We start from the raw sequence: 17,183 nt of genomic DNA on the forward strand, positions 1-17,183 counted from the left end.
TTGGCCGGGTTTGGGGTAGCCAGGTGGAAAGCATGGCCAGCTGTAGAGAGATGCTTATTGAAATTCTCGATTATTGTGGATTTATCGGTGGTGACAGTGTTTCCTAGTCTCAGTGCAGTGGGCAGCTGGGAGGAGGTGCTCTTATTCTCTTTACAGTGTCCCAAAACCTTTTGGAATTATTGCTGCAGGATGCAAATTTCTGTTTGAAAAAGATAGCCTTTGCTTTCCTAACTGACTGTGTATGTTGGTTTCTGACTTCCATGAAAAGTTGCATATCGCAGGGACTATTTCGATGCCAGTGCAGTACGCTACAGGATATATAGGTGCTGGTCGAGGGCAGTCAGGTCTGGAGTGAACCAAGGGCTATATCTGTTCTTAGCTCTACATTTGTTGAAAGGGGCATGCTTATTTAAGATGGTGAGGAAAGCACTTTCAAAGAACAACCAGGCATCCTCTAATGACGGAATGAGGTCAATATCCTTCCAAGGTACCCGGGCTCGGTCGATTAGAAAGGCCTGCTCGCAGAAGTGTTTTAGAGAGCGTTTGACAGTGATGAGGGGTGGTCGTTTGACTGCGGACCCATAACGGACGCAGGAAATGAGATCCTGGTTAAAAACAGCAGAGGTGAATTTGGAGAGCAAGTTGGTCAGGATGATATCTTATGAGGGTCCCCATGTTTACGGATTTGTTGTTGTACCTGGTAGGTTCCTTGATCATTTGTGTGAGATTGAGGGCATCTAGCTTAGATTGTAGGACGGCCGGGGTGTTAAGCATATCCCAATTTAGGTCACCTAGCAGTACAAACTCTGACGATAGATGGGGGGCAATCCATTCACATATGGTGTCCAGGGGGGGGGAAATCCAGAAAATCACATTGTGGGATTTTTTATGAATTTATTTGCAAATTATGGTGCAAAAGAAGTATTTGGTCACCTACAAACAAGCAAGATTTCCAACATCATTTGCAAATAAATTCATAAAAAATCCTACAATGTGATTTTCTGATTTTTTTTTCCTCATTTTGTCTGTCATAGTTGAAGTGTACCTATGATGAAAATTACAGGTCTCTCTCATCTTTTTAAGTGGGAGAACTTGCACAATTGGTGGCTGACTAAATACTTTTTCCCCCCACTGTATTTCTTGAGAGATGGATATTTAAAAGTAGAAGCTCGAACTGTTTGGGCATAGACCTGGATAGTATGACAGAAATTTACAGTAGATTGCAATTCCACTCCCTTTAGCAGTTCTATCTTGATGGCAAATGTTATAATTCGGGGATGGACATTTCAGAGTTTTTGGTGGGTTGGGGGAGTTGAGAGGGAAGGAGACAGATGGAGAGAAGGTAAGGAGAGGGCTCTGTATAAGCAATAAGACACGTAGGGTTGTGGTATATGGCCAGTATACCATGACTAAGGGCTATTCTTATGGAATACAGCCCTTAGCCGTGGCATATTGGCCATATACCACAAACCCCCAAAGTGTCTTACTGCTATTATAAACTGGTTACCAATGTAGTTAGAGCGGTAAAAATAAATGTTTTGTCATACCCATGATGTACGGTCTGATATACCTCGGCTATCAGCCAATCAGCATTTAGGGCTCGAACCACACCGTGTTAAATACAGATTAGACAGCACATTGACAAGCTCTGTGTAAATGTCTCAGGCAAAATGGTAGCTGGATATTTGAGTTTGGAATGGCCCTTCACCTGAATGGATTGGGTTGAAATTATCAATATTGCCAGCAGCATACCACCCTGCATACCACCCTGCATACCACCCTGCATACCACCCTGCATACCACCCTGCATACCACCCTGCATACCACCCTGCATACCACCCTGCATACCACCCTGCATACCACCCTGCATACCACCCTGCATACCACCCTGCATACCACTGCTGGCTTGCTTCTGACCAGGGTTGGTCCTGGTCAGTCCCTGGATGGGAGACCAGATGCTGCTGGAAGTGGTGTTGGAGGGCCAGTAGGAGGCACTCTTTCCTCTGGTCTAAAAATATCCCAATGCCCCAGGGCAGTGATTGGGGACACTGCCCTGTGTAGGTTGCCGTCTTTCGGAAGGGAAGTTAAATGGGTGTCCTGACTCTCTGAGGTCCATTAAAGATCCCATGGCACTTATTGTAAGAGTAAGGGTGTTAACCCCGGTGTGCTGGCTAAATTCCCAATCTGGCCCTCAAACCATCACGGTCACCTAATAATCCCCAGTTTTGGCTCATTCATCCCCCTCCTCTTCCCTGTAACTATTCCCCAGGTCGTTGCTGCAAATGAGAATGTGTTCTCAGTCAACTTACCTGGTAAAATAACGGATTTAAAAAAATGGAGATTGCTCCACATTTCCCTCTGATAGACTGAAAGGAATTATCACCACATTGATTACACCTACCCAATCATTTCAGATCTATGAAAGTGTCTGGAATGTTGGGAATAAAAGTGCTTTGGGGATAGGTCTACGAATTGGGAAATTAGTTTAAATAATCCATCTGATTGATAGGACAACTCCATCGTACAGCCTATAAGAGGCAGGGTTGCGTTGAGGGGAGGGGGTCATTGCGATGGTTTCATGGGGACAGAGAGGAGGGGGACAGAGAGGAGAAACCATTAATACAGGACACACACACAATGATGCATTTTAAAGTATTACAGTACTATAAATGATTTACAATATACACTGTAGATCTCCTAAAGCATAGTGTGCACTCTGGAAGAAAATCCAGTTGAGAAATAGTGAGCATTCCTGCTAATACTGACCAGGAAAGATCCCTGTAGAGACAAAGGAATCTTGTGGTGTGTGTGTGCTGGCAGAATGTTCCTGTGATGTGAAATAAGAGAAAGGGGCTTGTGCTTTTCCTGGGATAGAGGTAGAGAAAAAGAGAGGGTGAGTTATGGAGGGAGAGTTAGGTAGGGGCTTGAAAAGGAAAGAGGGGTGATGGGTGAGGCCCAAAATAATGGTTGGAGAGGAAATTAGGGGGGAGAAAAGAAATGTACAGCCCAAAAGCAGGGGAGGAATGAGTGGAGGAAGAGAAGTGGAAGAGCAGGGAGAAAGATATTACATTAGGAAAAATGGAAAGCAGTCAAACAAATCCATGCCAGGAGAAAGGGAGGTTGAGATGGAGAGAGAGGTGAGAAATAGAAAGGGTCTGTATACTGGGGTTGATAGGAAATAAATGAAAAACACATTTTCCAACAGACCCCCACCCCAGCTCAAATAACCTCTCTCTCGGCAGCCCAATGTTTAGCTGTGTGTGCGTGCGTGCCTGTGTGCATGCTTGAAGTACCACAGCATTAAAGAATTTCATCAAATAGCAAATAAATCAAGTTGAACTTCAATAATAATAAGGTGGGTGCTTATATTTATCCTATTTCACATACAAGTTGAAGTCGGAAGTTCACATACACCTGAGCCAAATACATTTAAACTCAGTTTTTCACAATTCCTGACATTTAATCCTAGTAAAAATTCCCTGTCTTAGGTTAGTTAGGATCACCACTTTGAGAATTGAAATGTCAGAATAATAGTAGAAAGAATGATTCATTTCAGCTTTTATTTATTTTATCACATTCCCAGTGGGTCAGAAGTATACATACACTCAATTAGTGTTTGGTAGCATTGCCTTTAAATTGTTTAACTTGGGTCAAATGTTTCGGGTTGCCTTCCACAAGCTTCCCACAATAAATTGGGTGAATTTTGGCCCATTCCTCCTGACAGAGCTAGTGTAACTGAGTCAGGTTTATAGGCCTCCTTGCTCGCACACGCTTTTTCAGGTCTGCCCACAGATTTTCTATAGGATTGGGGTCAGGGCTTTGTGATTGCCACTCCAATACTTTGACTTTGTTGTCCTTGAGCCATTTTTTTCCTTTAAATTTTTTTTTACCCCCTTTTTTCTCCCCAATTTCGTGGAATCCAATTGTTAGTAGCTACTATCTTGTGTCATCGCTACAACTCCCGTACGGGCTCGGGAGAGACGAAGGTTGAAAGTCATGCGTCTTCCGATACACAACCCAAGCAAGTCGCACTGCTTCTTAACACAGCGCGCATCCAACCCGGAAGCCAGCCGCACCAATGTGTCGGAGGAAACACTGTGCACCTGGCAACGCTGGTTAGCACGCACTGCACCCGGCCCGCCACAGGAGTCGCTGGTGCACGATGAGACAAGGATATCCCTACCGGCCAAACCCTCCCTAACCCGGACGACGCTAGGCCAATTGTGCGTCGCCCCACAGACCTCCCGGTTGCGGCCGGTTATGTCAGAGCCTGGACGCGAACCCAGAGTCTCCGGTGTCCTTAAGCCATTTTGCCACAACTTTGGAAGTATGCTTGGGGTCATTGTCCATTTGGAAGACCCATTTGCAACCAAGCTTTAACTTCCTGACTGATGTCTTGAGATGTTGCTTCAATATATCCACATAATTTCCCTTCCTCATGACGCCATCTATTTTGTGAGGGGCACCAGTCACTCCTGCAGCAAAGCACCCCCACAACATGATGCTGCCACCCCTGTGCTTCACGGTTGGGATGGTGTTCTTTGGCTTGCAAGCCTCCCCCTTTTTCCTCCAAACATAACGATGGTCATTATGGCCAAACAAGTTCTATTTTTGTTTCATCAGACCACAGGACGTTTCTCCAAAAAGTAGGATCTTTGTCCCCATGTGCAGTTGCAAACCGGTCTGGCTTTTTTATGGCGGTTTTGGAGCAGTGGCTTCTTCCTTGCTGAATGACCTTTCAGGTTATGTCGATATAGGACTCGTTTTACTGTGGATATAGATATGTTTGTACCTGTTTCCTCCAGCATCTTCACAAGGTCCTTTGCTGTTGTTCTGAGATTGATTTGCACTTTTCGCACCAAAGTACGTTCATCTCTAGGAGACAGAACGCATCTCCTTCCTGAGCGGTATGACGGCTGCGTGGTCCCATGGTGTTTATACTTGCATACTATTGTTTTTACAGATGAACGTGGTACCTTCAGGCATTTGGAAATTGCTCCCAATGATGAACCAGACTTCTGGAGGTCTACAATTTTTTTTCTGAGGTCTTGGCTGATTTCTTTTGATTTTCCCATGTCAAGAAAAGAGGCACTGAGCTTGAAGGTAGGCCTTGAAATACATACACAGGTACACCTCCAATTGACTCAAATGATGTCAATTAGCCTATCAGAAACTTCTAAAGCCATGACATCATTTTCTGGAATTTTCCACGCTGTTTAAAGGCACAGTCAACTTAGTGTGTGTAACCATCTGACCGACTGGAATTGTGATACAGTGAATTATATGTGAAATAATCTGTCTATAAACAATTGTTGGAAAAATTATTTGTGTCATGCACAAAGTAGATGTCCTAACCGACCTGCCAAAACTATAGTTTGTTAACAAGAAATTTGTGGAGTGGTTGGAAAATGAGGTTTAATGACTCCAACCTAAGTATATGTAAACTTCTGACTTCAACTGTATGTACTGTAAGTGTGTATTAATATGCATATAATACGCATGTGGGAATTGGAAATGTTGGAAATGTGTTTTTTGCATATCCCCGAGACAACTCAGAGAGTGGGGTCACAGTCTGCCATTGTCAACAGCATCCCTGGAGCAATTAGGGTTAAGTGCTCTTCTCAAGGGAACGATTTTTCACCTTGTCAGCTCGGGGATTAGAACTAGTGACCTTTAGGTTACCGGCCCAACACTCTAACCTCTAGGCTACCTGCTTCCCCGAACATCGCCATCATGGTTACCTGGGTACATTGGGGGGCAATCTGATAAGTCCGCCTGGTGGAGACTGGTTGGTATCAGCGTTGTTGCTGGTTGGTCCATGAGGATGAGGTGCAGCACGGAGGAGACTAGTAGCGTCATGGAGGTGGGGCCTCTGGTGGAGGGTGGGGGCTCTGGGAGCAGAGGCTATATGCTTAGGAGCGAGAGCTGTAGGACTGTGAGACCTGAGGGAAGGTGGTTAGCGTTATGATATGTGTGCACCCATGTGTGTTTGTGTGTTACCTGCGGCTGGTCGCAGGGGCTCCATGCAGCCAGAAGGAGTCAACAGGAGGAGGTAGAGGAATGGACAGTTCTCTGTTAGAGAGTAGAGCTGCACCAGGAGATCATTACGGATGTACTCCTTTACCTATAGAGAGAGGAGAGAGAAATGATATATTCCTTCACCAACAGAGAGTTATGAGGGGAGACTGCCGGACAGACACAGACGTACGTTGTTGACCATGAGGTGCATGGCGGTCTTGGGCACGAGGTCTCTAATGGCTTTGTAAACGATGTTCATGTAGGAGTCCACCAGGTTCCGTATGGTCTCTACCTGACGCTCCAACTGAGGGTCCATAGAGAAACTATCACTAGAACCATTACTCTCCTTATCAATCTGGCACAGGCGAGAGAGTGAGGGAGGGAGGGAAAGAGATAGAGGCAGAGTTATAGAGAGGTCATGAGCAGAAGAGCTGCATTTTTACAAAAAGATAGATTTAGGGTTGTATAAAATTGGATACTACCCCCCACAACATAACCTTCACTCCAAATCAAAACTCCAAACCTACAACCTTATCTTGGACCAATTACCTGGAAGGATTCTGGAAGGATTTATATCACCAAGGATTCTTACTGCCAAGGACTATCCAGCAAACTTTCTGACAAACCAGCAACCAGCAAAAGAAGCACAAAAGAAACCCGAAAATATAATCCAACCTGGAACTGAGTATGTAATGTTCAGTCGGAAGCTACTTCGAAATCCTAAAATGAAAAGAATATTACAATAATCTCTAGATGTTTCACTTTATAAAGACTGAATGCTAAGTTAAAAGGCTACCAATCTTGAAGAACAGACCTGGCTGCAACATTAATAACCACTGAAGTGTGAAGTAAGAGGTGTGAAGCCCCTGAGCCAAAAAAATGGCAGCAGAGTTCCTCCCCCACCCAAATGCAGAAGCATCTTTGACCCCTTGCTCCATGGCTTCCCTCTGTGCAGAGGTCACCACAGTACAGAACCCCTTGGAAGGGAAGCTCCTCATGGACAATCCAGACACAATTTTTGTTGACTGCTACAAAAATCGGAATGTAAGCAACTCAATCTTCAACACAGACCATCCCTGGGCATGGCACAGAGCTACGAGAGCACACTATCCCTCTTAAGAGAGAGGGTATTGGCGGCGGGCGGAAAATCAGAACATATCTTAATACGAGGACCCTGAGAAAGACCCCCTCTGTCAACCTGTACAAGAAAGGAACAGTGGCGGTGCAGGGCAACTTCATACATTTCCAGAAAGAACTTCCACAAAATCAAAGCAAGAGCACGGCAGGAGAAGCTTTCTCTTGGTGACGAATCCCCCACCCCAAGCGAGTCTGATCTAGGGCTGTTACGGTGACCGTATTACCGCCAAATCGACAGTCACGAGTCATGAAGGCAGTCAAATTCCATCAGATCTGATGCTGCTGATGGTCATTAGTAGCCTACCAAACTTGCTAACTGGCTGGTACTCAGCACTCTATTGTCCCGCTAATCACTCTGACATCAATGCAAATGTGATCGAAAATCGAATCCAATTTTATTGGTCACGTACACATGTTTAGCAGATTGCGGGTGCAGTGAAATGTGTTTCTAGGTACAACAGTGCAGTAATATCTAACAATTTCACAACAATGCACACACATCTAAGGAATGGAATTAAGAATATCTAAATATTTGGACGAGCAATGTCAGAGTGGCATAGACTAAGATACAGTAGAATAGAATACAGTATATACACTGCTCAAAAAAATAAAGGGAACACTTAAACAACACAATATAACTCCAAGTCAATCACACTTCAACTGTCCACTTAGGAAGCAACACTGATTGACAATAAATTTCACATGCTGTTGTGCAAATGGAATAGACAACAGGTGGAAATTATAGGCAATTAGCAAGACACCCCCAATAAAGGAGTGGTTCTACAGGTGGAGACCACAGACCACTTCTCAGTTCCTATGCTTCCTGTCTGATGTTTTGATCACTTTTGAATGCTGGCGGTGCTTTCACTCTAGTGGTAGCATGAGACGGAGTCTCATCCAGGATGGCACATCAATGCGTGCTGTGGCAAGAAGGTTTGGTGTGTCTGTCAGCGTAGTGTCCAGAGCATGGAGGCGCTACCAGGAGACAGGCCAGTACACCAGGAGACGTGGAGGAGGCCGTAGGAGGGCAACAACCCAGCAGCAGGACCGCTACCTCCGCCTTTGTGCAAGGAGGAGCACTGCCAGAGCCCTGCAAACTGACCTCCAGCAGGCCACAAATGTGCATGTGTCTGCTCAAAAGGTCAGAAACAGACTCCATGAGGGTGGTATGAGGGCCCGACGTCCACAGGTGGGGGTTGTGCTTACAGCCCAACACCGTGCAGGACGTTTGGCATTTGCCAGAGAACACCAAGATTGGCAAATTCGGCACTTGAGCCCTGTGCTCTTCACAGATGAAAGCAGGTTCACACTGAGCACGTGACAGACGTGACAGAGTCTGGAGACGCTGTGGAGTTGGCAGATGCTTTAGTCCAGGTCTGGGAGGAGATCCCTCAGGAGACCATCTGCCAACTCATCAGGAGCATGCCCAGGCGTTGTAGGGAGGTCATGCAGGCACGTGGAGGCCACACACACTACTGAGCCTAATTTTGACTTGTTTTAAGGACATGACATTACAAGTTGGATCAACCTGTAGTGTGGTTTTCCACTTTAATTTTGAGTGGGACTCCAAATTCAGACCTCCATGGGTTGATAAATTTGATTTCCATTGATCATTTTTGTGTGATTTTTTTGTCAGCACATTCAACTATGTAAAGAAAAACGTATTTAATACGAATATTTAATTCATTCAGATCTAGGATGTGTTATTTTAGTGTTCCCTTTATTTTTTTGAGCAGTGTACATATGAGATGAGCAATGCAAAATTGCAGCAGCATCGAATGTGCTAGTGATGACTATTTAACAGTCTGACGGCCTTGAGATAGAAGCTGTTTTTCAGTATCTCGGTCCCAGCTTTGATGCACCTGTACTGACCTCACCTCTCTGGGGTTGCACCTTCTTCACCACACTGTTTGTGTGGGTGGACCATTTCAGTTTGTCAGTGATCTGTACTCCGAGGAACTTTCCACCTTCTCCACTGCAGTCCCATCGATATGGATAGGGGGGTGCTTCCTCTGCTGTTTCCTGAATTCCACGATCAGCTCCTTTGTTTTGTTGACGTTGATGAGAGGTTATTTCTGGCACCACACTCCCAGAGCCCTCACCTCATCCCTGTAGGTTGTCTCGTCATTGTTGGTAATCCGGCCTACTACTGTTGTGTCGTCTGCAAACTTGATGATTGAGTTGGAGGCGTGTGTGGCCATACAGTCATGGATGAACAGGGAGTGCAGGAGGGGGCTGAGCATGCACCCTTGTGGGGCCCCAGTGTTGAGGATCATCAAAGTGGAGGTGTTGTTTCCTACCTTCACCACCTGGGGGCGGCCTGTCAGGAAGAAAAGGACCCAGTTGCACAGGGTGGGGATCAGACCCAGGGCCTTGAGCTTAATGATGAGCTTGGTGGGTACTATGGTGTTGAATGCTGAGCTGTAGTCAATGAACAGCATTTTTATAAAGGTATTCGTCTTGTCCAGATGGGATATGGCAGTGTAATGGCGATTGCATCGTCTGTAGATCTATTGTGGTGATATGATCCTTGACTAGTCTCTCAAAGCACTTCATGAAGTGAGTGAGTGCTATGGAGTGTTAGTCATTTAGTTCAGTTACCTTTGCTTTCTTGGGTACAGGAACAATGGTGGCCATCTAGAAGCATGTGGGGACAGCAGACTGGGATAGGGAGAGATTGAATATGTCCATAAACACTCCAGCCAGCTGGTCTGCGCATGCTCTGAGAACACGGCTAGGCATGCCGTCTGGGCTGGCAGCCTTGCGAGGGTTAACACGCTTAAATGTCTTACTCACGTCGGCCTTGGAGAACTAGAGCCCACAGTCCTTGGTAGCGGGCCGCGTCGGTGGCACTGGGTTATCTTCAAAAAGGGCAGAAACAAGATGTCGGTGTCCACGATGTGGCTGGTTTTCCTTTTGTAGTCTGTGATTGTCTGTAGACCCTACCACATTCGTCTCATGTCTGAGCCGTTGTGACTTCACTTTGTCTCTATACTGATGTTTTGCCTGTTTGATTGCCTTACGGAGGGAAAAACTACACTGTTTGTATTCGGCCAAATTCCCAGTCACCTTGCCATCATTAAATGCAGTGGTTCGAGCTTTCAGTTTTGCACGAATGCTGCCATCTATCCTCGATTTCTGGTTAGGGTAGGTGATAATAGTCACAGTGGGCACAACATCTCCTATTCACTTCCTGATAAACTCAGTCACCGTATCAGTGTATTCGTCAATGTTATTCTCGGAGGCTACCTGGAAAATATCCCAGTCCGCGTGATCAAAACAAGCGTAGATTCTGATTGGTCAGACCAGCGGTGAATAGTCCTTAGCATGGGTACTTCCTGTTTGAGTTTCTGCCTATATGAAGAGAGGAGCAAAATGGAGTCGTGATCAGATTTGCCAAAAGGAGGGCCTTAAAAGGCATCCCAGAAGTTGGAGCAGCAGTGATCTAGTGTTTTAGCAGCGCAAGTACTACAGTCAATGTGTTGATAGAACTTCGGTAGTGTTTTCCTCAAATTTGCTTTGTTAAAATCCCCAGCTACAATAAATGCGGTCTCAGGATATGTGGTTTCCAGTTTGCATAGGGTCCAGTGAAGTTCTTTGAGGACCATTGTGGTATCGGCTTGAGGGGGAATATACATGGCCGTGACTATAACCAAAGATAATTATCTTTTGAGGTAATACGGTCGGTATTTGATTGTGAGGTATTCTAGGTTGTGTGAACAAAAGGGCTTGAGTTCCTGTTATCACAATCACACCATGAGTAGTTAATCATGAACCATACACCCCCCCTTCTTCCCGGAGAGATATTTATTCTGTGAAAATAGTATGTTACAATCCCTGATGTCTCTCTGGAAGGAAATCCTCACCCTAAGCTCATCAATTTTATTATCCAGAGACTGAACATTAGCGAGTAATATACTCGGAAGCGGTGGGTGGTGTACGCACCTTCTGAGTCGGACTAGAAGTCCACTCTGAGTAACTCTTCTCCGCCGGCGGTATTTTGGATCAGCCTCTGGAATTAGTTCAATTGCCCTAGGGGGTACGAACAAAGGATCCGATTCGGGAAAGTCGTATTCCTGGTATTAATGCTGATGAGTTACCACCACTCTGATATCCAAAAGTTCTTCCCGGCTGTATGTAATAACAGAAAACAAATTCTGATAATATAAGAAATGACACAGAAAAAAAACAAAATACTGCAAAGTTGCCTAGGGGCAAGAAGCACGGCTGCCCTGTCTATCGTGCCTTTAAACTGCTTGCTGTTTAATGGTGCCGATACACTTAATGAGAGCCCATGAGCGCAACATTTCTATAGTCTATGCAATTATGTGAGAAAACAGAGTGATGGCCTATAATAAAAAGAGGAGGATCCCATCAGCTTTCTATAGGTTAGGCCTACTATATGTATTTCTCAACTTTCCTAATATTAAGCACATTGCTTCTCAACAGGAGTATAGCCTACCTGGCTACTATTAAAATGAACCATGGGAAAAGCTATTTAAGTGCATAGATGACATGTATTTGTTCCCCTGCCCCGAGACAGGTGCATAACAATGGTCTATTATAAATCAAAACAAATTTCACACGTGACCGACTGGCTCGATTCGGTCTTATGTGGCAAAATTTGAAATTGTGTTTTTTACATTTACAAAATTAGAAAATGGTATACCATACACTATATTTGATTAACAATGGGAAAGTAATTATGCTTTGAAAGATGATGAACTTGAAAATGTCCCTTGAATGTTTTCGGACACCTAATGGAGAGCTCTTCTTTGTCTACACCCATTCAGCATCGTTCAGACCCTCTAAATCCTTAAAGAGATGGGTGGCGTTAAGGATTCACATGTGAGGCCATGTACAAAACAACCAAAGCTTTCAAAAGGCTGGTTTATACTACGGGTGGGTTCGTAAATTTAATCTGGAGAGTCAGAGTGTGCCCGTTCATAAACTCAGAGCATTGTCAGATTGTCCGTACGTAAATTCTGTGTTTCGCTCTCTGAGCGCTCAGAGTGCACACTGGACGCCCTGGCCGAGCAGTAGAGTTGATTCAAGCGTTCAGACCTAATGAAAGCGCCCAAGCTAATTGGCTAGCTTGCTAGCTTCTTCCAGACACAAATGAGAGAACAGCTCACTCTGACGATTTTACCCTAGTAGAGCTGGTTAGGCTGTTTTGATGTTATCCAGAGCATTGCTGACTGCAACTGTGTTGCTGGCAACATTTTAATTACGCTTCTTTGCCAACGTTTACTGACACCGAACATATTCAACGGGCGTTGAGCTTACGTATATTCATCAGTTATTCTGCGTTCTGGCACACTCAGACGAGAGTGCTCTGAAATCACAGCAGATAGCCAGAGCAAATTTACCGGCAACGTCTATCGACAGTTGTGAACATTCTATTGAAATGGTTAATTGAATAGTAGTGGAGTATTTTGTTTAGATATGTAGCTAGCTAGCTAGCTAAACAATATATGTGGGGATTTTCCAGTACACATGTTATGCATCTCAGAATAGTAAGCAGAATCAATATATGGTTAACCATGAAACGTGTGAGCAGAATTTAAGCAGAATAAACACAGTCCTAGCCATTCTGGGTCATGCCTGGTCTTGCAAAGGCCATTGGACAGGCACATTGGTTAATCCGTTATATGGACCATTAGACATGCACCTGTATTAGGAAGGTATGTTAGTATTAATTAAGTACTATTAGACATGCACCTGTATTAGGAACATATGTATGTATTATTGTTTGCATTGGTACTGTGGTGACACCACCAATATAATCTAAAATGAGCATAAATAAGTCAGAAGTGGGCGTAAACAAGTCAGAAGTGAGACTGAAAGATAATGCTGGCGAAAGGCTCAAGGGTATTAATAATTTACATAAAGAGGAGTGACTATGTATGTTATGTAAGGGTAAAATTGTATAAAAGGAGAGTGCTGAGACTGGAAAGACCAGTTGGTCCATGGGCCAGCTTGGCTTGTTACTTTGTAATAAAGTATATTTGAATTCTCAAGTTCTGGTATCTGAGAAATATTATTGGGCCAATATTTCTACAACATGAACCATAATCCCAGCTCATAACGTTACCACTGCGCATGAATCTGCAGGTAGCTAACCAACCAGGTTCAATGTTAGCTAGCTAACATCAAGCTATAACTAGCAATGCAAATGGCTCTGAGATACAAATAATATAATTACACAGATGACACACGTAAAGGTTAGCTAGCGTGTCAGCCAACAGTACACTAACTTGAAATAAAAATGACTTTAAAACAAAATTAGAAACGTGTAATGTCTTAGCTAGACTATCTTACCAGTCAGTATACAGTGGAAGTTGTAAGATTACATACACTTAGGTTTGAGTCATTAAAACACATTTTTCAACCACTCCCCAAATTTCTTTTTAACAAACTATAAATTTGGCAAGTCTACTATCTACTTTGTGCATGACAATTGTTTACAGACAGATTATTTCACTTATAATTCACTGTATCACAATTCCAGTGGGTCAGAAGTTTACATACACTAAGTTGACTGTGCCTTTAAACATCTTGGAAAATTTGAGTCAATTGGAGGTGTACCTGTGTATGTATTTCAAGGCCTACCTTCAAACTCAGTGCCTCTTTGCTTGACATCATGGGAAAATCAAAAGAAATCAGCCAAGACCTCAGAAAACCATTGTAGACCTCCACAAGTCTGGTTCATCATTGGGATGTTGCTTCAATATATCCACATATTTTCCATCCTCATGATGCCATCTATTTTGTGAATTGCACCAGTCTCTCCTGCAGCAAAGCACCCCAACAACATGATGCTGCCACCCCTGTGCTTCACGGTTGGGATGGTGTTCTTCGGCTTGCAAGCCTCCCACATTTTCCTCCAAACACCCATGGTGTTTATACTTGCGTACTATTGTTAAAGCTTGGTTGCAAATGGGTCTTCCAAATGGACAATTACCCCAAGCATACTTGGCTTAAGGACAACAAAGATAAGGTATTGGAGTGGCCATGACAAAGCCCTGACCTCAATCCTATAGAAACATTTGGGCCGAACTGAAAAAGTGTGTGCGAGCATGGAGGCCTTACAAGCCTTACTCAGTTACACCAGCTCTGTCAGGAGGAATGGGCCAAAATGTACCCAATTTATTGTGGAAAGCTTGTGGGAGGCTACATGAAATGTTTGACCCAAGTTTTAATCAATTTAAAGGCAATATTACCAAATACTAAATTAGTGTATGTAAACGTCTGACCCACTGGGAATGTGATGAAAGAAATAAAAGCTGAAATGAATCGTTCTCTCTACTTTTATTCTGACATTTCACATTCTTCAAATAAAGTGGTGATCCTAACTAACCTAAAACTGGGAATTTTTACTGGGATTAAGGTGTATGTAAACTTCCGACTTCAACTGAACATATCAAATACAAATCTTAGAATCAACTATTAAAGATTACCAGAACCCACTGGATTCTCCAATTACATTGAATGAACTACAGGACAAAATACAAATCCTCCAACCCAAAAAAAGCCTGTGGTGTTGATGTATCCTAAATTAAATGATAAATATACAAACCACACATTCCAATTGCTTATACTTAAATTTAACATCATTCTCGTCTCCACTTTATTGGATTGGGGTTCCAAATTTTGGGGAAGATGATCACCGCAATCCACCAAAGTGGAGACAAATTTGACCCCAATAACTACTGTGGGATATGCGCCAACGGCAACCTTTGGAAAATCCTCTGCACCATCATTAACAGCAGACTTGTACATTTCCTCAGTGAAAACAATGTACTGAGCAAATGTAAATAGTATTTTTACCAAACTACCGTATGACAGACCACGTATTCAACCTGCACACCCTAATTGACAAACAAACCAAAACAAAGGCAAAGTCTTCTCATGCTTTGTTGATTTGAAAAAGTGTTTTACTCAATTTGGCATGAGGGTCTGCTATACAAATTGATGGAAAGCAGTGTTGGGGGAAAACATATGACAATATAAAATCCATGTACACAAACAACTTTCCACAGGGCCATGGGGTGAGACATGGATGTAGCTTGTGCCCCACCCTCCTCAATATATATATCACAGAATTGGCGAGGGCACTAGAACAGTCTGCAGCACCCGGCCTCACTCTACTAGAATCTGAAGTCAAATGTCTACGGGTTTGTTGGTGCTCCTGTTCCCAACCAAGGAGGCCTACAGCAACACCTAGATCTTCTGCACAGATTCTGTCAGACGTGGACCATGACAGTACATCTCAGTAAGACAAAAATAATGGTGTTCCAAAAAAGGTCTGGTTGCCAGGACCACAAATACAATTCCTGAGCACACAAAGACTATACGTACCTAAACATTAGGGCCACAGGTAACTTCAACAAAGCTGTGAACGATCTGAGAGAAGGGAAGAAGTGCCTTCTACGCCATGAAAAGGAACATAAAATTCAACATACCAATTAGGATCTGGCTAAAAATACTTGAATCAGTTCTAAAACCCATTGGCCTTTGTGTTTGTGAGGTTTGGGTTCCGCTCACCAACCAATAATGTTCCTAATGTTTTGTGTACATGCACAAACTGTTCCGAACTGTTTCGACTGGGAAGCTGTGAGCAGCCAATGACTGAAGGCAAGGGAGGTGTAGTAGGGGGGGACGAGGAAGGAGAGAGGTGAAGTGTAGCCAGGCAGAGAATAAGGGCAGGTGTAGGTTATAGTTAGGGTCAGGGTTAGGAGGTAAGGGGTCAGGGTTAGGCTATTCACAGTTACTTTATTGGTCATGGTTTTAGGGTTAGAGGATAGAGTCAGGGTTAGAGTTACGGGTCAGGAGTTTTGACTAAGATACTCACAGTGACTTTCTCAGGATAGACTCCGGCTCTCAGCAGAGAAGCTTTCCAGCTGTCTACCTCCTCCTGAGAGCCAAACGCCAGCTCCAGGAACCCGTAGTCCTTATACACGTTCCTACAATTACATTACATACTGTCAGCTACTTCAAACTACATCACCCAGCCAGCAGCTTCAGAAAACAACTATACCCACATCCAAGAACCTCTAGTCTTTATATACCTTCTAACAATTATAACAGATACAATCAAACAGTCATCTTCCTCTCCAGGTTTGAGGTTACATGCCATATTCATACACACGACTACACCATAGGTCTCACATGTTATCAGAGCTGGAACACACACCTTCACACACAATGAATAACTAAACTCACACATCCATACCCACAGAGCTCTCTCTCTCTCTCTCTCTCTCTCTCTCTCTCTCTCTCTCTCTCTCTCTCTCTCTCTCTCTCTCTCTCTCTCTCTCAGAGACGCCGCTGCGTCTGACAGAGGCAGGAATCTGGAGCGGTCTAAAACCCATCTGTTAAACACACACACACACACACACCACACACAGGCACACACATCTGTTAAACATTCTCTTTAATCACTCTGTGTTCCTGTCCTTTTGTTTCTCCCTCTCTCATGTTTTCTAAACTGGTATTGTTGGTGGTGCGTGTGTGTGTGTGTGTGCGCACGCAAGTATATTTGTCTGTCTGTCTGTCTGTCTCCAATCTCAAGCTGTCTTGAGTGTTCTGGATAGCAGCCTGACCACATATCTCATGAGATCTCCTCTGTCTGTAGGCTAAGTAGGGCTGGGTCTGGTTGATCCCTGGATGGGAGACCAGATGCTGCTGGAGATGGTGTTGGATGGACGGCCAGAAGGGTTAGTATTAGTTAGGAGGGCCAGTAGGAGGCTCCCCCTCTCTCTCTTAATGCTTTACAATGGCTGGATTGTAACCAGTCACTCACATCCCCCTTTTCCTCGCTCTGTTCCGCTGTGGCCAGGGATAGTGAGCTTTTCTCTCCTCTTGAGGAATTTTAGCAAGGATCCGTTTCTCCCTTTTTCCTTTCTCCCTCCCTCTTTCCCTGCTTTTGGATCAGGGACTTTCCTAAAGGTTCTGATTACTGTCAGACAGGGACAACCAGAGCATTGGAATCAGGACTGTGGACACAAATCATGCACACACAAACA

At 44.1% G+C, this 17,183-nt stretch overlaps 1 protein-coding gene across 1 annotated transcript in view; it reads right to left on the bottom strand.

Moving 5' to 3' along the window:
* Positions 1 to 5,952: 5,952 nt before the first annotated feature.
* Positions 5,953 to 17,183, bottom strand: part of dnm3a (dynamin 3a) — a 29,746-nt gene continuing 18,515 nt past the window's right edge. The window contains 3 exon segments of the mRNA XM_052481165.1: positions 5,953 to 6,124; positions 6,209 to 6,373; positions 16,010 to 16,121. Coding sequence (XP_052337125.1) covers positions 5,963 to 6,124; positions 6,209 to 6,373; positions 16,010 to 16,121 — 439 coding nt within the window. The 3' untranslated portion in view covers positions 5,953 to 5,962.

The sequence above is a fragment of the Oncorhynchus keta genome, chromosome 26, assembly GCF_023373465.1.
Source record: "Oncorhynchus keta strain PuntledgeMale-10-30-2019 chromosome 26, Oket_V2, whole genome shotgun sequence".
NCBI classification, from domain to species: Eukaryota; Metazoa; Chordata; class Actinopteri; order Salmoniformes; family Salmonidae; genus Oncorhynchus; species Oncorhynchus keta.